This window comes from Bos indicus, chromosome 25 (genome assembly GCF_029378745.1).
Source record: "Bos indicus isolate NIAB-ARS_2022 breed Sahiwal x Tharparkar chromosome 25, NIAB-ARS_B.indTharparkar_mat_pri_1.0, whole genome shotgun sequence".
In the NCBI taxonomy this organism is placed as follows: Eukaryota; Metazoa; Chordata; class Mammalia; order Artiodactyla; family Bovidae; genus Bos; species Bos indicus.
The window spans coordinates 23,441,243-23,466,186 of NC_091784.1; the positions used below are offsets into that span (position 1 = coordinate 23,441,243).

At 40.6% G+C, this 24,944-nt stretch overlaps 1 protein-coding gene across 6 annotated transcripts in view; it reads left to right on the plus strand.

Annotated features, from left to right (window-relative positions):
- The first annotated feature begins 2,211 nt into the window (after positions 1-2,211).
- Positions 2,212-24,944, plus strand: part of TNRC6A (trinucleotide repeat containing adaptor 6A) — a 96,998-nt gene continuing 74,265 nt past the window's right edge. The window contains exons 1-2 of one of the 6 annotated variants that reach the window (XM_070779816.1): positions 2,212-2,411; positions 2,793-2,840. In XM_070779816.1, the coding sequence (XP_070635917.1) occupies positions 2,407-2,411; positions 2,793-2,840 (53 nt within the window). In that variant the 5' untranslated portion in view covers positions 2,212-2,406. Of the gene's footprint in view, positions 2,412-2,792; positions 2,841-5,057; positions 5,102-12,140; positions 12,243-12,262; positions 24,941-24,944 lie in introns of those variants that run through there. The other 5 variants (XM_070779825.1, XM_070779826.1, XM_070779818.1 and 2 more) reach the window with 5 other exon arrangements.

Genomic DNA, 24,944 nt, shown 5'->3' on the forward strand with positions numbered 1-24,944 from the left:
CTCCCCAACCCAGGGAATCGAACCCAGGTCTCCTACATGGCAGGCGGATTCTTTATCAACTGAGCTATCCGAGAAATCCTGTTCAAACCTAAGAAAGTCTAATTAAAAAAAAAAATCAGCTAATCTTAACAGCTGTTTTCATTGCCTTATGCTCTTATGGAAAATTATCATAAACTTGGTATGAAAGCATATTGTTCTATATATATATGTTCTAGTTTTTTAATTACTGAAGAAATACTGTAATATAACTTTTAATACTTTCAGTAGAAAGAACAATAAAAGAAAACCAAACCAAATACACACATGGATGAATTGAACTTAGGGATGATGGCAAGAAAAGGAAAGTCACTAAGATTTATTCGGTGCCCCCTACACTTCACATTGAGATTCCCCAGCGGCTCAGTGGTAAAGAATCCACTTGCAATGCAGGTGACTTGGGAGATTTGGGTTCAGTCCCTGAATGGGGACGATCCCTTGGAAGAGGAAATGGCAACCCACTCCAGTATTCTTGCCTGGGAAATCCCACAGACAGAGGAGTCTAGAGGGCTACAATCCAAGGGGTCACACAACAGTCAGATATGACTTAGCATCTAAACAACAAAAGTTTACATTTTGTAAGAGATTAAAAAAAAATTTTTTTACAAGCTTATTGTATAAAAGTGAAAAAAGATTATTGACAAGAAAATTTTAAACTTCATAATATCATCAGTTAACATGTTGGTACATATGCTTTAGGACATTCTGTGCATTCATTCATTCTCTTATTCATTAACTTATTACACATCTGGGGCTTCCCAGGTGGCGCCAGTGGTAAAGAATCCCCGTGTCAATGCAGGGTAGAAAAGAGGCATGGTTCCATCCCTGGGTTGGGAAGATCCCCTGGAGAAGGAAATGGTAATCTGCTCCAGTATTCTTGCCTGGAGAATCCCACGGACAGAGGAACCTGGTAGGCTACAGTCCATGGGGTCGCAGAGACAGGACTGAAGCTATTTAGCACACATTACACATCTCCCTGAGAGAGGACAGGAACTGGAAAGTCAAGGGAGCTTTGTTTTTTGTTTTTGTTTTTTTAATGGGAGACATTTAGGCATGTTTTAAAGACAATGAAAGGATCAAAGTCAGTCGAAAGAGGAAAATAGGATGACAGGTATAGTGAGGTTTCTGAGAAGGAATGGATTTCAAGCACAGAGTTGGAGTCATCTTTAAATTAGGGGAGGAAAAACAAAACCATTGTGAGAGGATTGAAAGAATACACACATATGCACACGAATGTATGTATCTGACTGTATCTACAGGTATGTATATTCCTGTATCTACCTGTAAGTATGTATCTTGTATCTACAGGTAGGTATATATTTTTTATTTTATCTATATGTATGTATCTTACTCTATCTACATGTTTTCACCATGTGAGCTACTCAGGAACTTGCTTTTTCACTTATCCTTGTAACCATTTCCCCCTCCTGCTGTTACTCTTCCTTACCATCATTTTCAACAGTATCCTAACACATGAAGTAGTTCAGTCTTTAAAGCCACCTCGCAACGCTGGACATTTTCGCCGTCACAATTTTTCACTACCATCAACGCGGGACTTAGTATCACGATGGTGACCTATTTGTAGCTACCCAGGATTATTTTTTGATCAGAAATTCATGGAAGAGGAACTGCTGAGTCAAATGGTCAGCCTAACTCGAGGGATAAAAGTCGCGTTTAAACGTCACAGTCATCCTCAGGTATGCATTCTTTACCTGAGGAGGAAACAGAAGCAGAGAGGTTAAATAATTAGCCCAAGGTAAAAAATAATTGCAAGTGACGGATTTCAAAAGCCGCGCGGGCTCATCATGCTGCGGCAGGGATAGAATTTGCGGTTTAGGCGATTCTTTTTTTTTTTTTTTTTGGTATGTTTCTGTGGGGGAGGGGCCGGGCAGCAGGGAAGGAAACTTGTGTCGCAGCAAAGAAGGAGGAGAAGGGGAGGGAACTCATGTCAGAACCCGAGCCGACTGCGCCGAGAAAGGGTAGGCTCAGGATTCGGTGGGCCCCCAAGCCGCTGTGCGGGGCAGCTCCGAGGCTGTGACCAGCTCCAGGGAGGTCCGGCCCGCGGCCGCGCCGCGCCGGGGTGGTTGCCAAGGGTCTGCCCAGTTTGCTGCTCTAGTTGCTAGGGCCTCCATCTTGAGGCCGGTGGCTGCGACACTCCCGGAAGGGGTTGCCGAGTGGGGCATTCACTTCCGGTCTGGGGCCTGCGGCGGCGACGGCGGCGGCGGTGGCGGCGGCGGCGGCGGCGGTAGCGGGTCGGTGTAGAAAATGGCGCTGGTGCAGCGGCTCGGGCCTCTCCCCGCGGCGCTACGGAGGGCTTGAGGCTCGCGAGCCTCACTCGCCGCGCCCCACTTGCTCGTGCACTTTACACACATGAGGTGAGCGGGGCGGGGGCCTCCCTCCGGGCGGGAGGAGCCTCGGGCGCTGCCGCAGGGCCCGCGATCGCGGGCGGCGGCGGCGGCGCCGGGCGTCCCCGAGACCTCGGGCCTCGGCGAAGGGGGCGCCGGCTGCGCCGCTGCGGAGGCCGGACGGGAGGCCCGGAGGGGCCGCGCTGCGCCGCTGGGGCCGGGCCGGGGGCTGCGGCTGGCCCGCGCCGCCTGACCGCAGTCGGTGCTGCAGCCCCGCAGCTTTGTGAGCCCCCCCGGGCTCCCTTCCCCCCGCCCCATCCGGCCCCGGCGCGAGCCTCTGCAGCAGCAGCTCCGTTTTCACGCGCATCTCTCTCTCTCTCTCCCTCTCCCCCTTTTTCTTTTCCGTTTCAGAGAATTGGAAGCTAAAGCTACCAAAGACGTAGAAAGGAATCTTAGCAGGTAAGATGGGCGCGCTTTCCGCCTCTCACCCCCTTTGATTAATCGTGTATTTCCACCCTGGCTCGCCCTTGCTGGGTTTAGAAGTTCTCCCGTGTCATTTTCTATCGCACGCAGGGAACAGACACGGAGAAGAGGTTGGAGGGAATACTGGATGGAGGAATTGCGGGGAGATGCGTAATTACGCGTGTGTTCCTTTCTTGGGCGGGGGGTGGGGGTGGCAAAAAACAGCGAAAAGCAATTCTTGTAAACTTAGTTAAAGCATTCTCACCCTTTTAGAATTTAATTAGGGGACTTGTGCATTAATTACTATTGTAAATGGTTGCAGGCATTGTGTGACTCATGATTGAGGCGGCCCTTATGGCGGGCTGTCAAACTGTTTTGGCTTCCCCGTTATTACTTTGTAACTCAAATTGTTGCCTTTATAAAAAGATACTATGTCTTCGCCCCCCCCCCCCCCCCCACACACACACACACATTGTAGTCAGGCGGATTCTGTTGCACTGGAAACAGTTTTGCCCTTGAACTTTACCGAGCATAGACTGCGTTTTGTTTTCTTTTGAAAATACATTTATACCTACGTTCGGCGTGTGCTCCTTTTATCAGGTGGTAAAATAATTAAAAATCTGTTCCCAGTAAGTGGTTCTCACTCCTTTTGGACCTGAGTGCTTTTGCACTGGTAACTTAAATCATCACCACAAAGGGCTTTTTTTGTTTTTTAAACGATGCCCCTATGAAAATGTGGAGCTTTATTGAGCTGTAATTGCTTAAGCATCAAGGCATTTAACTCTTTTTCACATTCATTTTCTGGTCTTACAGTCTTTTCCTTTCTTTTTCGCCGTTTTCTTTTGCATCATATTGGGACACTGAGAGAAACTTCTAGATTAGCCTAATCAGTGAGCAGCTTTTACTTGAACGAAATAAAATAAAAATTGTCTGTCTCAGGTCTTAATGTAGTTTGTGCTTGGTGATTGTAAGTTTTGTGTTTGTATTGAGGTCTTAACATTCACAATTCAAATCATCTGAATGTATTTTCAGCATATAGAATCATTTCAAATTGCTGGTCTTTGGGGTTATATAGATATTAATTTGTTAAACTGGTCATTAAAGAATCTGTTCAGTCAGTGAAGGATGGTCGTCATTGGTTTAACAAATAAGAGATATTCTGTTATTCAAAATAATTACACAATCATTTAAAGGAAATTAAGCCTGACTAAATAACCGGATATTTAAGTCTTGTTAGAAGCTATTAACGTTAAGATATGAAACAATTAAACAGGTTGAGTTTTTAAGATACACTTTCAGAAGGGAGCTTTGAGTGTTCGTCTATTTCTGTTTTTGCTTTGTCAGGTAACTATCAGTATAATTTCTGTGGAGGTTTTCTGGGACGTAATTAAAAACTGTCTCTACCACAGGTATAATTTCTATACGCTATTACAAGTTGGATGGAACTTGGAGTCTGTATCAGCTGTGTATCAGAGTTTGAATCCCAGCTTTGTCACTTAACAATATGACCTTGACTCTAGGCAAATCACTTAGCCTCTCTCTTCCTAATCTGTAAAGGGAGAGGTTTGGGTCTGCCAGTTGCCAAGGTCTGTTAGGCCCCTTGGGTTTTATAAAAAGGAGTCAAGTGTTGTCCCTGGCCACAGACTCCATGTGCATTGTCGGAGGAAGGCTGTAATGGGCACACGAATAACTACCACCAGGCTAATGGTGCGAGGGTCAAAAGAAGATACCATTCCATTCATAAATTCCAAGATCTTCAGCTGGTCAGAAGGAATGAAAAGGAAAAACAAATATAAAGGATGTTACAGGCCACTGTGTACCAAGGTCCCTGTGCGAGGGGAACATTTCCTAAAGGTTAAAAGTTTTCTGAGGAGGGAGAGAAGATTAGGTGGGCAGATGCTTCCTTTCAACTCCATCCTCAGCGCTGTGCTTCCTTTTTTCCAAATAAGGAGAGTATATTTGTCTTTACCAATTTGTGCCTCCCCAGGAAGGCATTATCCTATATTCAGTTAGTAAACATTTCTTGCCCATCTTAGATGTTCCAAATGCAAGGCTAGGCACTAGGGAAGTTCAGAACGGCAGCAGCTGAATTTAGTGGGTGTTTTCTGTCTGCCTGGCACACTTTGAAGATCTTACATCGACTCATCTGATCCTGGAACTCTCTGAGGTAGGTGCTTTCAGGATCTCGGTCTCTGTTTTACAGGTGAAGACTTTGATGCACAAAGAGGTTAAGTAACTTCCAGGAGGCCACACCACTGGTAAACTGCAGGAGATGTTACGCTTTGGGCTATATTGTGTTGCCTTGCAAGAGGCATGGTTCTTCACTTCCAAAAAACGTGAAAGTCTCTTTGGAGGGGCAGAACCCACATATACAGGCAGCACTCCTAGATAAGAGTTTCTCATCCTGGGCACTGTTGACCTCTTTTTTGGCTGTGCCACGAGGCACGTGGGATCCTAGTCCCCTGACCAGGGATCAGACCTATGCCCCCTGCACTGGAAGCTCGGACTCTTAACCAGTAGACCCACTGTTGACATTTTGACCAGATCATTTGTTTTGAAGTCTGCCCTGTGTACTACGGGATGTGTAGCAGCCTTGGCCAGAAATACTCACTCAGGTGTGACAGTCAAAAAACTCCTTAAGATACCACCAGAGGTCCCCTCGGGTGAAATCACCCCCACTGTTCTAGATCTTCATGTTTCCTGAATATAACCAAACATTTGGATTTTTAACATTAAATCTGTAAGCATTAAATATCTTTTGTAATACCCTGGGACTCCAAATTCCCACTGTGTAGACCCCCTGTTGGGAAACTCCTCCAGTCTCTGAATGAAGGACGGAAGTCTTATTGCCATTCTCCTTTTCCTCTGCTAAGCTGCAAACCCTGAAGACAGAGTGCCAGGTAGCCAGAGCCAGTTAAATAAAATTGGCACAGTGGATAAGTTTGGTTGCCCACATGAGGTCAACTCTCTTAATTTACTGTCGGCCATTAAAGTTGTCACTTTTTGTCAGTATCCTGGCATTCAAAAGACAAATGTGTAATGTAATGTCTAGATACGGGAGATCACCACTGAAACTAAATTTTAAAGAATGGAATCCCTTTTAGAAGGCAGAGAAAAAGGCAGTGTAGGAACAACAGCAGAAATAAAGGTACGACATCCAGAAAGTATAGGCAATTTGAAACAGCAGTAAGTAGTTGAGTTGCATTGGCGTGTAAGGGTGGGGGCAGGGGTAGAGTTTCCTGAATATCCGGTGGAGGATATTTTGCATAAATCTTACATTGTGGGAAGCTACTACGAAGCTTTTAGGTAGGGTGGTGATAGGATAGAAAAATGATAACTAGTGATCTGGGCAAGAGGTGAGGACGACCTGAATTAAAGTGGTAGTAGAAAAGCAGGAGTGTGATTACTCAGATGTTGAATCTGGGGGTTGGCACCTACTTACTGGAATTAGTTGTGAGAGGAGTCTTGGAACTGCAGGAGTCTTGGGTCTTGCCTGCCCATCCAGTGGTCAGGAATCTGCCATCAAGTGTGGGAGAGCTGGGATCAATCCCTGGTTGGGAAACTAAGAGCCTATGTGCTTTGAGACAGCTCAACCCATGGGCAGCAGCTGTTGAGCCTTCGAGCTCTAGAACCTGTGCACCACAACGAAGACCTGATGCAGCTAAATTAAAAAAAAAAACACTAAATATACAGGGGTCTCCGTCTTGGGTGGAGGGGAGATTGACTCAGCCTCTGAATAAAATAAATGTGAGAACAGACATCGAGGTTTGGGGAAAAAAGATGATAAATTACAGTTTATGGTTTAAAAAAAAAAATCCCTTCTAATTCAATGTATCTAACATTAAAAAGTAAGTATATGTGTGTGTATATAAAGTAAATTCATATATAAATATGTATATAAAGTACATATATAAATTAAATTTTGTAAATTATATGTATAGGAAGCCAAAATGATAAAATCATTGCGTATTTAGATCTAGACCATAACACCAGCTAATATTTGGATCCCTTCATTTCACAAGTGAGAAAGCTGTGGTCAAGGTTATAGTCTCTAAAGTGACAAATCTGGGATTCAGACAGACCTTTTGACTCTAGGGTATTTCAGGCTAGGCAATATTTTATATTGCACAATAGGAAAAAAGGTAACTTGGGTTTCTTCTTTCTTTCTGAAAATAGAATAATTACCTCAATAGACTATTTTGTGACCATTTTACTAATGTGTGTTATCTGAAGTAGAAGTTACATGCTTTATGTTATGCTGATTCCACCCCCCCCCCCCGCCCCTAAAACCAACCATTAAATGCCATCACATGAGAGAAGTTGTTAAAGATTTTGCATACTGTATAATGTAGCATCTAACCTGGAATGTTTTTATCTGAGACACCTTTACCTGGGATGTGCTAACTAAGAAAAGACTAGAGAAAGCAGGTGTGAACTTCCTAGATAGGGTGCTCTTGGAATTCACCCAACTTTATTTGGGGGGAGAAGCTTCTGATTTTGTTCAATTTTTGTGTTGCTTTCCTGTGATGTGCTTTGTAGGCCAACAATTTCATATTGATAGGTTTCTTTCTAGCTTTATTTGGAAGCTATGTGGTACATCAGTTGGTAGAATAAATGAATCGTAAAAGGTAAGCTTAATTTTAATGTGTGTAACAACCCTCTATGGAAATTTTAAATATAAACATTAAAAAACCTGAGTACCATTCTGTAACCTCTTTTGAATTTTGGTATCTGAAATAAATCTGTGAGTATAAATTACCGTCCTTTACAGCTCCGTTTCATGACAGTCTCAAAAGTATTGCCCACAGTTGGAAAGACTTAAATATGGCTGTATGTGTTCTGCTTAGGTTAACTTATGATGTCTCTCACTCAAAATCAAGAAAATGTCCTCCCATTTAAAAATTTTTAAAAATCATCCTAATCTTGATTAAAGTAGCAAGAAGAGTGCAGTGAACATTTGTATCTCCACCTAGGTTTACCAGGTACTAGTATTTTGCCACATTGGTTTTATCATGCCATCACCCCTAAATAAAAACCAAGGGCATTCTGTGTAACAGCAATCAAATAGATCACAGTTGGAGAGGTTTAGCTTTGTTACAGTACTATTTGGTTCATATTCAGATTTTCCCAGTTGTCCTAATAATGTCTTGTCTTCTTTTTTCTCAGTTCCTTAATCCAGGGTTGCATTTAGTTGTCTTCATTTCCTTCCATCAGGAGCAGTTCTTCATCCATTTCTTCCCCGTTAGTGACTGACATTTTGGTATAGTCCGGACTAGTTGTTTCTGTGGACTTGAGTTTGGATTTGTCCTGTGGTTTCTGTACAATTAGGTTCAGGTTGGACCTTTTTGGCCGCAGTGTCACGTAGGTGACGTGTTCGTTGTCAGTGCCTCCCATCAGGTGCCCTCCCCACCACTTGGAAGGAAATTAACTGAAGGTTTACCCAGTACTTTTACCTTTACACTAACTCAGTGTTTTGTTTTGTTTTGTTTTTCATTTTAGGATGTGCCAAACAATTAGTTGAAGCTGAGGTATAATTTTAAATAGTTGAGGTTACAATAATTACAAGTCTTTTTTAAATTGGCCAACTGTAATGATTGCAACTTTTTTGAAAGGTTATTCTGAAGAGAACTTCTTTTATTGTTAGACATAAACGTTGTGTGTTTTTGGCTTTTCACCTGTAATAAACTGATAACCCAGGTAAGAAAATGAAACCTTGGGCTGGGCTTGTGATATGCTTTCTTCAAAAGAACGCCCCTGTTGAAATTAGAGTGGCATTGTGGCACTGCAACAGTCTCTCATCTTGAATTCCGCAGGGACCACAGATGGTAGGAAATAGTTCAAAAAACTGAATGTGTGCTTTAAAAAAATCCTTAGAATACTTCAAAGGCTGTGGCTCCCCAAATACTAAGAAACATTGTATCATAGGGAGGATGATAGAGGAGCTGAATAATGTGAATAAAGAGATTTTTAAGATTTAAAAAAGAGAAAGTAACATTTGACTAAGGCATAGTTTCTCTTAAAAAAAAAAAACCTCAAACAGCAACAATGTGAAAATAAAAGAGTTGACCCTCAGGGAGTTGGTTCCAAAACCCCCAGCCCAGCCCATTCCAAAATCCAGAGATGCTCAGATTCCTCATATAAAATAGCATAGTGTTTGCATATAACTTACACACTTTCTCCCTTATATTTAAATCATCTTTTAGATTACTTATAATACTTTATTCAATGTAAATATTATGTAAATAGTTGTAAATACAGTGTAAATGCTATCTGAACATTTGCCCATGTATAGCTATTCAGGTTTTGCTTTTTAGAACTTTCTGGAATTTTTTCTGATCCTTGGTTAATTGAATCTGAATTTGGAACTTGGGCTTTGGGAGCCCAACTATATAGTTTAAATGTCCTATCAAGGTGGTCTTGAATTGCATACTCTGTGTGAGATGGTTATGAAGCAGAAATCCTAGTGTTTCTACTCTTTTAACAGGGAAAAGGCATTTTGAATTTTAGTGTGTTGTGTGACCATGACTCAGCTGACTTCCCGTTTCAAATGGAATGTTCAAAACAGATTGAAACTTGGTTAAGGAATTTTATACTTTGAACCTTACAAGATATTTTCTGCAAACATCAATTGATTAGATTTTGTATAAAAACAAACACGATGAAACCAAGTCATTTGTTTTGCTGTTCTTACTAGTAATTTTGAGTCAGCCAGCATTGATTGAACGGCTTGCTGCAGTGATACTGAATATTTTTTACAATTTTGACATCTGTGCTTTGTTGACTTTGGTCTCTCTTTTCTCTTACTCTTTTGGAGTATCCCCATAAAACACTAGAACATAGTGCTGTGTGGTGTGAAATATGCACTGATTTTAAATGTGTTTTAAGCATTACTTCACCGTGTCAGGGGCTTCCCCGGTGGCTCAGACAGTAAAGAATATGCCTGCAGTGCGGGAGACCCAGGTTTGATCCATGGGTCGGGAAGATCCCCTGGAGAAGAGAATGGCAACCCACTCCAGGATTCTTGGCTGGAGAATCCCATGAACAGAGGAGCCTGTTGGGGTCCTCAGTCTATGGGGTCACAAAGAGTCAGACACAACTGAGCAAATCTCTGTTTGTTGCTGTTAATTGACCGTGCAAGGATGTCAGAGAAATATGTTTCACTTAATATTCTACTTGTGAGTCCCTAGATGATGTGAGGCACATAAGTGAGAATCTCACTGTGAAAAGCTAGAAGGGAATGTAAAATGTGCCTTCTCTACATTGCTGCAAGTTAATCATGCTCAAGCTGCAATTCTCAGCCTGTCACTTAGAAACTTCCACCGCTTCTCTAATGACTCTGGAATTGAAGCCCAAACTCTAGTCTGTGCTAAGCTTATCTGTTTAGCTTTATCCCTTCTACCTCTTGCTCTGTCCTCAGTTCCTCCTTCTCTGAATGTCTTCTTCAATTTCTCCCTCAAAAAAATTTTTTTCTAACACTTTGACATAGCATAAAGTTCACCCTTTTAAAGTGTATGATTCATTGGTTTAGTTTATTTGCAGAATTGTGCAATCATCACAGCTCCCTAATTCCAGAACATTTTTTATACCCCCCTCCCCCCACCCCTCAAAAAATAACCCATACTTACTATTGATCACTCCCCCTTCACCCCACCTCTGGTCTCTGGCAAACCACTAGTCTATACTCTGTCTGTATGGTTTTGCCTATTCTGGACATTTTGTATAAATGGAATCATGTGACCTTTTGTCTTGCTTGTTTCACTAAGCATGTTTTTACAGTTCATGCATGTTGTGGCATGTATCAGCACTCCATTCTTTTTATGGGCAAAAAATAATCCATTGTGTAGCTATACCACATTGGGTTTATCCATTCACTGGTTGGTGGGCATTAAGGTTGCATCCACTTTTGGGCTATGATGAATAATGATGCTGTGACCATTCATTTACAAGTGTTTGTGTGGACGTGTGTTTTCAGTTCTCTTGGGGATGCACCTTGGGGTGGAATTTCAAGGCATGTGTTCTATGTTTTAACTTTCTGAGGGACCACCAAGCCTTTCCAAAGCAGCTGCACCCATTTTCCATTTCTAACAGCAGTGTATTTGATTTTCTCCACGTCCTCACCGATGTGAGTGGTATCTCATTGTGATTTTGATTTGCGTTTCTATAATGACTGATAACGCTGCACATCTTTTCATATGCTTACTGACCATTTGTGTATTTGATTTGGAGAAATGTCTATTCAAATTCTGTGCCCATTTTAAATTTGGTTATATTTTATTGTTGAGTTGTCAAGAGTTCTTTATATGTTCTAGATGCAAGTCCTTTATTGGATTAATGATTTACAAATACTTTCTCCCATTCTGTGGGTTGCCTTTTCACATTCTTGATGTCCTCTGAAGCACAGAAATTTAAAATTTTGGTACAGCCAGTTTGCTGTCTTAAACTATTTTAAAATTTTTATTTATCTCTAATTGGAGGATAATTGCTTTATAATATAGTGTTGCTTTCTGCCATACATCAACATGAGTCACAGCCATAGATGTACATATGCCCCCTCCCTCTTGAACCTACCCACCCCATCCCACCCCTTTAGGTTGTCACAGAGCACTGCTTTGAGCTCCCTGTGTCATAGCAAATTCCTGCTGGCTATCTGTTTACATACAGGAATAGATATGTTCCCATGCCACTCTCAGATTATCCCACCCTCTCCTTCCCCCACTGTGTCCACAAGCCTGTTCTCTATGTCTGCATCTCCATTGCCGCCCTACACGTAGCTTCATCAGCTTCATCAGTACTTCTAGAAAGTATCATCTTTCTAGATTTCCATATCTATGCATTAATGTATGATATGTCTTTCTCTTTCTGACTTCACTCTTTTTTAATAGGCTTTAGGTTCATCCACCTCATTAGAACTGACTCAGATGCATTCCTTTTAATGGCTAAGTAGTATTCCTGCATTGGAGAAGGAAATGGCAACCCACTCCAGTGTTCTTGCCTGGAGAATCCCGGGGACAGGGCAGCCTGGTGGGCTGCCGTCTCTGGGGTCGCACAGAGTCGGACACGACTGAAGCGACTTAGCAGCAGCAGCAGTATTCCATTGCATATAGGTACTATAGCTTCTTTATCCACTCACCTGTTGATGGACATCTAGGTTGCTTCCATGTCCTAGCTGTTGTAAATAGTGCTGCAGTGAACGCTGGGGAACATGTGTCTTTTTCAGTTGTGGTTTTCTCAGGGTATATGGTGGAAAAGGAAATGGCGACTCACTGCAGTATTCTTGCCCGGCAGTTTCCATGGACGAGGAACCTGAGCCTGGCGGGCTGCAGTTCATGGTGTCGCAAAGAGCCGGACACGGCCGAGCGACAGACACACACACAGGGTAGATGTCCAGTAGTGGAATTGGTGAGTCATAGGGTAGTTTTAATCCTAGTTTTGTTTTAAAGAATCTCCATACTGTTCTCCATAGTTGCAGTATCAATTTACCTTTCTACCAGCTGTGTAAAAGGGTTCCATTTTCTCTACACCCTGTCCAGCATTTATTGTTTGTAGATTTTTTGATGTTGGCCGTTCTGACGGTGTGAGGTGATACCTCATTGTAGTTTTGATTTGCATTTCTCTAGTAATGAGCGATATCGAGCATTTTTTCGTGTGTTTGTTAGCCATCTGTATGTCTTTGGGAAAATGTCTGTTTAGGTTTTCTCCCTCTTTTTGATTGGGTTGTTTGTTTTTCTGGTATTGAGCTACATGAGCTGCTTGCATATTTTGGAGATTAATCCTTTGTAAGTTGTTTCATTTGCTATTATTTCTTAAACATTTTCGAGTGTATATTTCAGTGAAATTAAGCACATTGATAATGTTGCTCCACTGTCACCATTCCCCGCCATAACTTCATCTTGCAGAACAGACTCTGCACCTGCTAAACAATAAGCCCCGTTCTCTCCTCCCCTCCACCCTTGGGAACCACCATCTACTTTGTGTCTCAGTGAATCTGACTGCTCCAGGTAACACGTGCGTGGAATCACAGTGTTTGTCCTTTTGTGATTGACTTCACTTAGCAGAATATTCTCAAGGTTCATACCTGTTGTAGCATGTCATGCAATTGATTTTTGTATGTTGATTCTATATCCTGCAGCTTTGGTGAACTCATTTATATAATTTCCTTTCCAATCTTAATGCCTTTTATTTCTTTTTATTTTCTTTTTTTATTGAAGGATAATTGCTTTACAGTGTTGTGATGGTCTCTGCCATACAGCAACTCAAATTAGTCATAATTTTATATATATATATATATTCCCTTCCTCTTGAGCCTCCTCCCCCACTTATTTTTCTTGCCTTATTTTCCTAACTAGAACCTACGGGAAAATGTTGAATAGGAGTGGTAAAAGTGAACATCTTTGTCTTGTTTCATCTTAGAGAAAAAGCATTCAGTCTTAACCATTAAGAACAATGTGAACTATGGACTTTATCAAATTATTGAAGTTCCATTCTATTCCTGGTGTGAACATTTTTGTCTTGTCTTGAAAGGGTGTTGGATTTTGTCAGATGCTTTTTCTGTATCTGTTGAGATCATGTTGTCTTATCCTTTGTTCTGTCAATGTTATATTACGTTGATTTTTGTATGTTAAACCAGCTTTGCATCCCTGGGATAAGTCTCACTTGGGCATAGCATATAGTTCCCATTATATGTTGCTAGATTCAATTTATTAGTCATCTGTTGAGGATTTTTGAGTTGGTGGTCACAAGGGTTATTGATCTGTAGTTTTTTCTCTTCTTGTGACATCTTAATGTCTTTTGATAGCTGGTGTGGTCTGGTCTGAAATCTGGAATCTTGAACTGTTTGCTTTGGCATCTGCCTCATTCTGAACTGTGCATTAATAATTGTTTCTATATATCCAGTGCCATTTTTCCTTTTTAATTTTTTTCCAGTTTTTAAAAACATTTTATTACTTTTCATTGCACTGGGTCTTGGTTGCTATGCTCAGGTTTTCTCTAGTTGCAGTGAGGAGGCTGCTGTCTAATTGTGCTGTGTGGGCGTCTCTGTTTGCAGAGCATGGGCTCTGGAGCACAGGCCCAGTAGTTGTAGCCCATTGGCTTATTTGCTTCAAGGCATGTGGGATCTTCACACACCAGGGCTTTAACCTGTGTCCCCTGCATTAGCAGGCGGATTCTTAACTTTTAGACCACCAGGGAAGTTACTTTTCCAGTTTTATTAAGGTATGATTAACAAAGTCGATTCCATTTTCTTTTCTCAGTTAGTACATACCTGTGTGTGTGTGTTATTGAGATATAATTGACATCTGACTTTGTGCAAGTTTAATATGTACAACTTGCTGGTTTGAAATATTTATATACATGTTGACCCTCGAGAAATGTGAGTTTGAACTGTATGGTCCTGCTTATCTGTAAATTTTTTTTTCTTCACTAAATACATAGTACTGTATTACATGATCTGTGGTTGGTTGAACCTGTTGATGTGGAACTGTGGGTTTGAAGGGCCAACTGTAAAGTTACATGCAGCTTTCGACTGCATAGGGTCTGTGCCTGTAATCCCTGCCTTGTTCAGGGGTCTGCTGTATTCCAGCAGGATTACCACAGAAGTATTAGCTGGCATCTGTCTCAGGTCACATAATTATCGTTTCTTTTTTGTGGTGAGAACATCTAAAACCCAGTCTCTTGGCAACTTTGAAACATAAAACACAGTATCAATGGCAGTAATCACTATTCTGTGCATTAGATTTCCAGAATTTATTCCCCTTATTTGCAAATTTATTACTCCCTTTAGTTGGAAGTCCTGTTTAACAACATCTCAATTTTCCTATCCCCTGGTCACTAGTAACCACAAGTTTGGTTTTTTTGGAGTCCACATGTATGTGATAGTCATACAGTATTTGTCTTTCTCGAACTAATTTTACTTAGCATAATGCCCTTAAGGTTCATATCCATGTTGTTGCAAATGGCAGAATTCTTTCTCAAGGCTGAATGATACTCCTTTGTATGTATATACAGCATCTTCATTCATTGATGGACTTAGGTGGTTTCTCTGTCTTGGTTATTGTGAATAAAGCTGCAGTAAACATAGGAATGCAGGTATCTTTTTTGATACCCTGTTTTCATTTCTCTTGAATATATATCCAGAAGTGAGATTGCTGGATCATTAGTAGTTGTCTTTTTAATTTTTTGAGGAACCTCCATACTGTTTTCCATAGTAGCTGCACCAGTTCACATTCCCACCAACAGTGTTCAGGGGTTCCCCTTTTCTCCGTGTCTCGCCAACACTTGTTACCGCTTGTCTTCCTGAAGTAAACCATTCCAGGAGGTGTGCTGTTTCTGTTTTCTCCTGTATGCGGTCTTGTCTTTGGTCACAGGCTTCCTTGTATACTAACATTAACTTCGTGCGGGGTTCTGTACCTAGTCCCTTGTGGCTGATGTTCAGTATACACTGACGTGCATCTCTTAAGCAGTTCCTCTGCATTACCTAATCTTCACAAGACACCTCTGAGGGAGGTAGCATTTAAGACCTCTTATAAACGAGATGGAGGCTTTAGAGAAATTAAACAAGTTGCTTATACAGGTCGGTAGTGGAGTTGACATTTAAACCCGCTTCTCTTTTAGGTTCAGAGCCAGAGCTCTTAACCACATGCTGTGCTGCCCAGGAAATGCTTGCTTGAATAGATTGGATTTAAACTGGTCCTTAAAGAAGTAGAATGTGGGTAGAAGAAAGAGTGGGAAGATTGCATGCGTGGTGGTGGATAGGTTTATAGTGTTAGTAAAAGCAGGAATTGGTATTTAATTGGAGTACGGTGCAAGTAGAGCTGGTTTTTGTTCCCAGAGCAGTAATTAGTTCTATTTGGAAGAGTGAGATTAACATCTGAAATAATTAGAAAAAGAGTATTGTTTAATCAGAGGTCAAGAGTGAGTTTTGTATGAGTTGGAAGGAATTATGAAGGAACTAGTAATTAAATTAAGCCTCAAAAGAGGAGTGGATTTAGGAGAGTTGTTTAGCAAACCAGATTTTGGGTTGGGCTTTACCATTGTCTTGTGCTGTAATCCTTATAATCCTTTACTAGTATTATTTTATTGCTCAGATTATGAGGCCAGTAGAAACCCCCTTTCAAGCTCAGCTTCCTACTTCTTTAGGAGTTCCAAACTATGTATGATCTGGATCTTCATGGCTACCTCATCATATCCTAAATTTCTCTTCATTCTTAAAAGGAAGATATGCTGACTGTGCTTTATAGTTCAAAATCAAATGCAATATAGAAATATACAGTATTGCTGCTACCCTGACTTTTGTCCTCTTTTTCTCCACATATTTCTGTCACAAATATGTATTTTTATTAGTTTCTCTGTGTGTGTGCTTCTAGAATTCCTTTTTGCAAATACAAGCACATGGGGAAATGTATCTCCCCCCTACTTTCAACATGGAAGGTAGTATACTGAACATTTTTGTTCCCAGTTAACTGTATACCATCCAGATCCTTTCATGTCACACACGGAGACCTTCTTACGTGTTTTATAGCAGCATAGTGTTGCATTTTGTGGATGTATCAATATTATTTAATGACTTGAGCTACTGCTTGTGACTGTAAACAAGCTTCTCTCGTGTTATCTCATTGATTAGTACCTTCTCTGATACTTTTGTTCCCTAACCCCTTTTCTATTTCCAAATAAGTACTAGTCTTCCTTATGTTGGGCTTCCCTGGTGCCTCGGATGGTAAATAATAATCAGCCTGTAATGTAGGAGACCTGGTTTGTTCCCTGGGTTAGGAAGATCCCCTAGAGAAGGGAATGGCTGTCCACTCCAGTATTACTGCCTGGAGAATTTCATGGACAGAGGAGCCCGGTGGGCTGCAGTCAGTGGGGATCACAAGAGTTGAACACGACTGGGCGACTAACACTTTGCTTATTTTCAAAAACAAAAACTTCATTTTTATCCTGTATTTTTCATATCAAGGCTGCATTTTTGAAAATCTGACCACTCTTAATTCAGTTTCTGTCTCTACTAGCTGGTGAAATTATACAGCTTTGTAGGTTACTAGCAACTTCCTGTTATGTGGTACTAGGCTGGCTTTGGTGATTAATTTAGATGTAGGAGTACAGAAGGAGGGAGAAAGGAAAGGCTGATGAGCAGATAGGGAAAGGCTGGGAGAAAACAGAGTAAGGGAAAAACAGAGTAAGGGAAAAAGTAGGTGAACAACATTTTTGGCAGAAGATGTGAAATTATTTTCATAACTAATTGGTGGCATACAGTTGGCTTCTGTGTGAAGATGACCTGCCTTACAGTGATTTGTGACTGATAGGCTAGTTGGGTGCTATGGAAAGTTCCCTCTATTTTCTATTTCCCTTGTGACTCAGCTGGTAATGCAGTTGGGAGACCTGGGTTTGATCCCTGGGTTGTGGAGATCCCCTGAAAAAGGGAAAGGCTACCCACTGCAGTATTCTGACCTGGAGAATTCCATGGACTGTATATCCATGGGGTTGCAGAGTCGGACGTGACTGAGTGACTTTCACCTTTTATCACTTCTGTATTATCATTTCTAACAGCAGAGCTTCTATTTAGAAATTTTTGCTTTCTACAGTCTAGAGTTGTCATAAGCCTATCTCTCGTCAATCTTATTGATATTGTCAGCTGTTTCAGTTTCTTGTCATTACCTTGGATTTCTTCTTTGCTTTTCATTTCCACTTGCCACCATCATGGTTCAGGACATTGCACTTCTACTTGGATTACTGCAACAGTCTTTTCACCCTGTTCTGCAGGTTTGTTTGCTGCTTTTACCCAGTGCTTTTTCTCCCCTTTTCTCCCCCAGTCAGTACTGGCTCTGGATATTGCCGTGCTAGTAGGTCTCCGTGCTTTGCTGTGTCCATGCCCTTTTGTGCTTCCTTGCCTGAAAAAGCCCCTCTCTGGCTCTGTAGAAATCTTGACTTTTCTTTAAGACCCAGATCAACTTCTTACTTTTCCCTGAAGCTTTCCTTAGCTGTAACTGTAAGAGCTCATACGCATGTCTTGTTTTTCTAAACTTGCTTATAGCCTCTACCAGATGATTTCTTGTTTCCATATTTCAGGCGTGTTCAGTTGTTGTTCCTACAAAATTATAGTTTAAAAATGATGAATTCTACTTGAGTTCTCCTAGTACACAGCAGACTGCTTGACTTACAGGAATCCCCAAGCACATCCTTACTGATTTATTGATTAAACATTGTGTGGGTTGTTAATTAATAATTGTGGATGGAGAGAGTCAGATCATCCAGGTACCTTGAAGGTCTGCTTCTTTGCTATGCTGTGGATATGCACTTTTTAAAATGGGATTTTCTTTTTGATTTTCTAACAAATGATATACACTGAACTGGACCTTGACTTTTTTTTTCCAACTCAGTGGTGTGTCTTCGAGATCTTTCTGTAAAGCCATGTTTGTTGGGGGATCCCCAATGTCACCTTCAGTTTTAACAGTTCACTAGGAAGGCTCACAGGATTCAGCACATAGTCATTCTCATGGCTGTGAATCGTAAGAATGAAAGTATACAAAACAAAATCCGTAAAGGGAAAAGGCACAGTGGTCAAAATCCAGAGGAAACTAGGAGCAAGCTTCCAAGATTTCTGTCCCTGTGATGTCACACAGAATGTGGTTAATTTCTCTAGCATCAAATTATGACAACATGTGTTAAGTGTCTACCAGGAAAGCTCATTAGAAATTCAGTGCGTAGGGTTATTTTTTAGGGGCTGATTGTGTAGGTACCATCTATAGCCAGCCCCTTAAAAAAAGTCATGGGGTTGCAAAGAGTCAGACACGACTGACGACTGAGCAACAATAGTGAACAACAATTGTAGGTACCTTCTGCCTAGTATGTACCAAAATTCCCCACCGCCAAAAACAAAGTAGGCTTTTAGCAAAACTGTGTTGCTTGTATGTTGATTTGGGATTGGTGGGAACCTCCCTGAAATGCAAGTACCTTGACCCCAGGCAGGAGCTAGTCTTGCAGTCCTTTCTCAGGATAGTGGTCTCAACCTGCTGTGCTAATCATAACTCTTTCCTGCACACCATGGAAGTCTGTAACTCCCCTCCTGTAAAAAAACAAAAAAAACTAATGTGTAATGTTTCATGATTTGAGTACATTATGGTTTAACTTTCCCCTGTTGATTGGTTTTTAGTCTATTTTGGTCTATTTTGCAGTATCTGTTTTGGTACATTTTCTTTTGTAGAGGCTTCTATTGAAATTGATCAGTGACATTTAAAAATTTACTATTAACAGATCCTTCCAAGTTGTTCATCAGAGGTCCTTGCTAGTTCATGTCCAACAGCAGTTTACAGGAGTATCCTTTGGAAGTGATTGCTTTGAATGATATTCATGTTGGGAATGAAGGGAAAGCTGACAATCAGGAAGAATCAGGAAGAGCAGGTCCAGGAAGGGCCTTGTGGATCCCAGACTTGCTGCCATTAAGGACACTTGTCTTGCCCTTTGTCTTCCCAAGATTCTTGGTTCACAGACTCATCTCCTTTTATCTGTCCTAATCTCCCACCTTGCTGCCTTACTCATTTGAGTGGAGGCTTGTAATTGTTTTTGTCTTTTATTATGGAAATTTTCAAACATACACAAAAGTAGAACAGAATAAAGAGCTTTCTGTACCCATTACCCAGTTTCAGCAGTTGTCATCATTTTGTCAATCTTGTTTCATTTTTTTCTCTTTTCCTATTTTTGGGAGGATGGCGTGCAGCCTAGAGTAGTGAAAGCAAATCCTAGACACGGTGTTTTAAAAAGCATTCATTTTTGGTACTAATTTACAAAAATAGTGCATGTGTACCATAATATTTTAAATAGGGGTTTTCTTTTTAAAAACTTAACAATTCCTTTAAATAGTGGTTCAGTTGTGAGGTTCCTCTGATGTTCCTAGTTCAGGAGGGTATACAAAACAAACAGACAACTTTTAAAAAATATGAGCTAACACTGTTCACAGTTTACAAATTCTTTTTTTCATTTAACAATGTTAAGGACATTCCTTCAAATCAACAGACAGGTCAACTTATTTTCAGTGCAAATATGCTATGCTATTATAGAGCCATTTCTTTACTGATGGACATTTCAGTTTTCCGGTCATATACGTATGGCCTTGTGTACCAGTGCTTTATCACTGTAAGATACCTTCTGAAGCATGGGATGGCTGGTTAGATTATGTGTAACTTTATTTATTTATTGGCTGCACCCCATGGCATGGAGGATCTTACTTCCCCCAAGTGGGGATTGAACTGTGACTCTTGCAGTGAAAGCTCGAATTCTTAACCACTGGAAGGACCATTGGGGAAGTCTCAGATTATGTGTAATTTTAATTATTAAAACTGTTACCACAATATTCTGCAAAAGGCTATAGTAATTTCTGCATTAATATAAGAGAGAGCCTCTTAATTTCTCATTTTTGCCAACACTGGATATTATTATCCCTGATCATTTTTACCAGTGAAATTAGTATGGGTTTTTTTTTGCCTTTATTAGAAAGAAAACCCAGCAGTTTATTTTGGAAAAAATGTATTGAGTTGGCTTTATACTAGGAAACGCAAAGCTTGGTTCAGTACTAGAAGATCCATCGACAGAGTTAATCATATCAGTGATCAAGAGTCAGAAATTCTATAACCATTTCAGTAGAGACAGAAAAGAATTTTAACAGAATATAGCATGCACTCATGACTGGATCTCCCAGCAAACCAGAAACAGAGAACAGCCTTTTACTGTTTAAATATTGAAATTTAATACTAATCTGGAAAACTTTTAATATTTAAGTTTTTGAATACTTACTCACATTGCTGAGAAACTTAAAATATTGAATGAAAAGGTTTATATGTTGAGAGCTCCCTTCCCCCATATGCCTAGTTCCTTCTGCCCCCTCCCCCCAGTTACTGTTGGTTTCTTAGGTGTTCTTTTAGAGTCATTTTATACACATACAGGCGAATATGAATATGAATACATAGCCTCTCTTGTACTGTCAGGCAACTTGAATTTTTCATGAGTGGTTTTTTTTTTTTTTTTTTAAGGGCAAGCATTATTGCTCACTTCTGAAAGCTTTTTAGCTACCTTCATGTTTCTCTCTCTAAAAAAAGAAAAAACCTTGAACTCCTCAAACATGGACCGTTTAGCTCTTCACTAGTTGTTTCTCCCACATTGCCCTCCCACAAACATTCACAAAATAAAAAATACTAAAATTGCTGTCTTAAATATCACCAGTGTTTGCTCCCCTCTTGTTAAAACCAGTGGCTGTTCGGTCTTTGTCATTGAATCTTTGGCTGTTCTTACTCCTGATTATACTTGCATGGTGTTTGGAACTCCAGTATTTTGAGTTTCCTGTAGTATGGGGTTGGCCCAAAAGTTCGTTCGGTTTCCTATACAGTGGTTCTAATAGCTCTTAATTGTCTTTAACTTCATTGGAAACAGTTTTGTAAGAGTCTGTTGTGACAGCTGTCCTATCAATGTGCATTTTTTAAAAATGACTTATCAACATTGGTGAGTTTTGTGTAGCCATTTTAATATTGAAGATGGAAGAAAATGCAATGCTTTTAGCATATTATAGTTTATTATTTCAAGAAAGGTAAAAAACTGAAATGCAAAAAAGATTTGTGCGGTGCATGGAGAAGGTGCTGTGCTTGATCTAATGTATCAAGAGTGGTTTGTAAAGTTTCTCATGCTGGAAATTTGTCACTGGACGACGCTCCACACTCCAGTACTGGTTGAAGTTGATGGTGATCAAATCAAGAAATTGAGAACAGTCAATGCTATAACCATGTGGGAGATAACCAATATACTCAAAATATCCATATCAAGCATTGAAAATCATTCCCACCACCTTGACTGTGTTAATCATTTGATGTTTGGATTCTACACAAGTTAAGTGAAAAAAACCTTGACCATATTTCTGCGTGTGGTTCTTTACTTAAGACGTAATGAAAATGTCCTGTTTTTAAAAGAAATTGTGGTGGGCGATGAAAAGTGGATACTGTACAATAATGTGGAATGGAAGAGATCATTGGGTAAGCAAAATGAACCACCACCAGCCACACCAAAGGCTGGTCTTCATCCAGAGAAGGTGATTTGTTTATGGCGGGATTGGAAAGGAGTCCTCTATTATGAGCTCCTTTCGGAAAACCAAGCAATTAATTCCAACAAGTGCTGCTCCCAGTTGTTGTTTTAGTCATTAAGTCATGTCTCTCTTGCAGCTTCATGGATGGTTGCCCGCCAGGGTCCTCTGTCCTGAACATGGGATTTTCCAGGCAAGAATACTGGAGCAGGTTGTCCTTTCCTTCAGGGAATCTTTCCAACCCAGTGATTGAACCTGCATCTCCTGCATTGGCAGGCAGATTTTTTATCTCTGAGCCATCAGGGAAGCCTAACTGCTCCCAGTTAGACTAACTGAAAGGAGCTTTTGACAAAAAGTGTGCAGAATTAGTCAACAGAAAACCCAGAATCTTCCATTAGGGTAACACAAGACCACATGTTTCTTTGATAACCAGGTACAACTTGTCTGGGAAGTTCTGACTCATCCGCCATATTCACCAGACATTGCACCTTCAAGTTCCTTTTATTTTGGTCTTTACAAAATTCTCTTTATGAAAAAAGTTTCACTTCCCTGGAAGACTGTAAAAGGCACCTGGAACAGTTCTTTGCTCAAAAAGAAGAAAAGTTTTGGGAAGATGGGATTATGAAGTTGCCTTGAAAAATGGCAGAAAGTAGTGGAACAAAATAGTAAATACACTGGTCAGTAAAATTCTTGGTGAAATGAAAAATGTGTCTTTTACTTAAAAACTGAAGGAACTTTTTGACCAACCCAATACATTCTTCTTGAAGTGTTCTTACAAAAGGTGGAAGGAAATAAAAGAATTGTGTATGCACACAGTCTGAAGAAAAAAGTGAGATGTCGTCTCACTTAACTCATTTAAAGGAAACTGTTGCTTCTGAAAAGAGTGCTGGTACTTGACTTTGAGAAGTATTAGGGTGTAGGGGCGGAGAAGGCAATGGCACCCCACTCCAGTACTCTTGCCTGGAAAATCCCATGGATGGAGGAGCCTGGTAGGCTGCAGTCCATGGGGTCGCTAAGAGTCGGGCATGACTGAGCGACTTCCCTTTCACTTTTCACTTTCACGCATTGGAGAAGGAAGTGGCAGCCCACTCCAGTGTTCTTGCCTGGAGAATCCCAGGGACAGAGGAGCCTGGTGGGCTGCTGTCTATGGGGTTGCACAGAGTCAGACACGACTGAAGTGACTTAGCAGCAGCAGCAGGGTGTAGGGGAAAGGGAAGACCATGGCTTTGAGAACCTAGATTGGAATCCTGACCCCACTCCATACTAGCTGTATGACCTTGGACAAGTCCCTTAACCTTTCTGAGCTTCAATTTCTTCATCTATAGAAGGGAAATCCCTAACATTTAAAAAAAGTGACAGATGGGAAAATATCCATAAAGTGCCCAGCATAGTCACTGTAGCGTTCTAATCACTCAGGCTTGTTCTCATTTCTAGACCCAGAACTTGCATTTTGAGATGCCCTGCTGCTAACTTTTAAGGGGAGAATGATTTTGCTGACTGGACTGTTCTCTTTGTGGAGTGCATATCAAATATGGTGGACAGTGTAGACCTATCAAATGCATCAGCTCTTATTCCTTTTGATAAATAAGGTGAACAATAAACTCAAATATTTTGAATGAATTTCTGTTAGCATTTAAATTCTGGGAGTCAGTCTTTGGGCACAGGTGGTTGTGGGCGCGTGTGTGTGTGTGTTTTTTCCAGTTGGCTTTCTGAAGGAGATGTGGGAAAAGTAGGGTTAGTTGGTTGTAATGACAGTTTTGAAGGAACTTTTGTTTTTCTTATGCTTCTGGTGTAATATTTTCATGAGGAAAAATGGTTCATCTTTTAAGTACTAAAGAGGTCATTTTTGGTCTGCAAAACACTTGCTAATGTCATCAAAAGGTCTTCAAAATGAAGTTTGAGAAGGATGAAAAAAATTCCAGGTAAATAGTAAAGGAGCATCCTATAGAGTAAAATTACAGAACAAGGACTTCTCTACAATTCACAGGCAAATACAAAGAGCAAATGCTAACGATTCCTGATGTTTCTGCATAAGTGACCCTAAATATCTTAAAAGTTGAATGAATACAGTCTTCGAGATATCACTGAGAACTGGTGAGAAGGGTTCCTAACTAGGCATTTGAGTGCTTACTCAAATGTATTAAGAAAGCATTCTTCACTGAAGCCTGATAAAAAGGTGATGAAACTGATGCACATGGTAATTTATCCCCAGTTTCTTGTTAGTGCTGAAAGAGTTTACGTCTGTAGAGCTAGTAAACAGCTTTGGTTGAGTAACATGCAGTGATGTAATTTATTTGCCTTTGTTTACTACAATGCTTGTTGTTCTCTTATGCTGTAGCTATCTCAGGCCTTGACTTCTAGGACTATAGTGTGCAAGCTTGCTCACTTCCATTGCCTCCCTGACACAGAATGCTACAGAGGGAATCATGGTTACACCTGGCTTGATCAGCCACAGGACAGTGCTACTTTGAACAAAGTGAAATGAATGACAGCAACAGTTATCATCCTCTTCTTCCAACTTCTGATTTTAGCAGTTGTAAGCTTAGCTTTACTAAATTATCATCAGTTTTACATAATGTCACTCTTTGTTTTTCGCCGACTCCCTAAGCTTAAGTTTTGGGTAATCTCAGTGTGCGTGTACCTGTAGCACCCCTTCTAGTCTCTTATGTATTTGTCTGTGTTTTCTCATTTTATCTTCTACTGCATCCCCACTGCCATATGCATTCCAGCCTTAATGAATTATTTTACAGTTTTCCAAGTGTCTAGTTCCTGTTCCTTGAACCATCTCTGCCTGGTATTGATAATGACCCCTCTGGAAATTTTCCTCAAGGGCAGAATTAGGTACTTTTCCTTTGTGTGTTGATTTTCTTTAGGTGTCTTGTGATTTTTGGTTGTCTGTTGATACTATGAATGAAGATTTAGGTTCTAGACACTAGAGTAATTAATGTAGGTAACGAGTATGTTTTCTCCAGTTTTGTGTAGATTTCATTACCCAGGAGCCCTGTACATTGAAAGAGCTGGAGGAGTGTTGATGGGGAGCCCTGTAT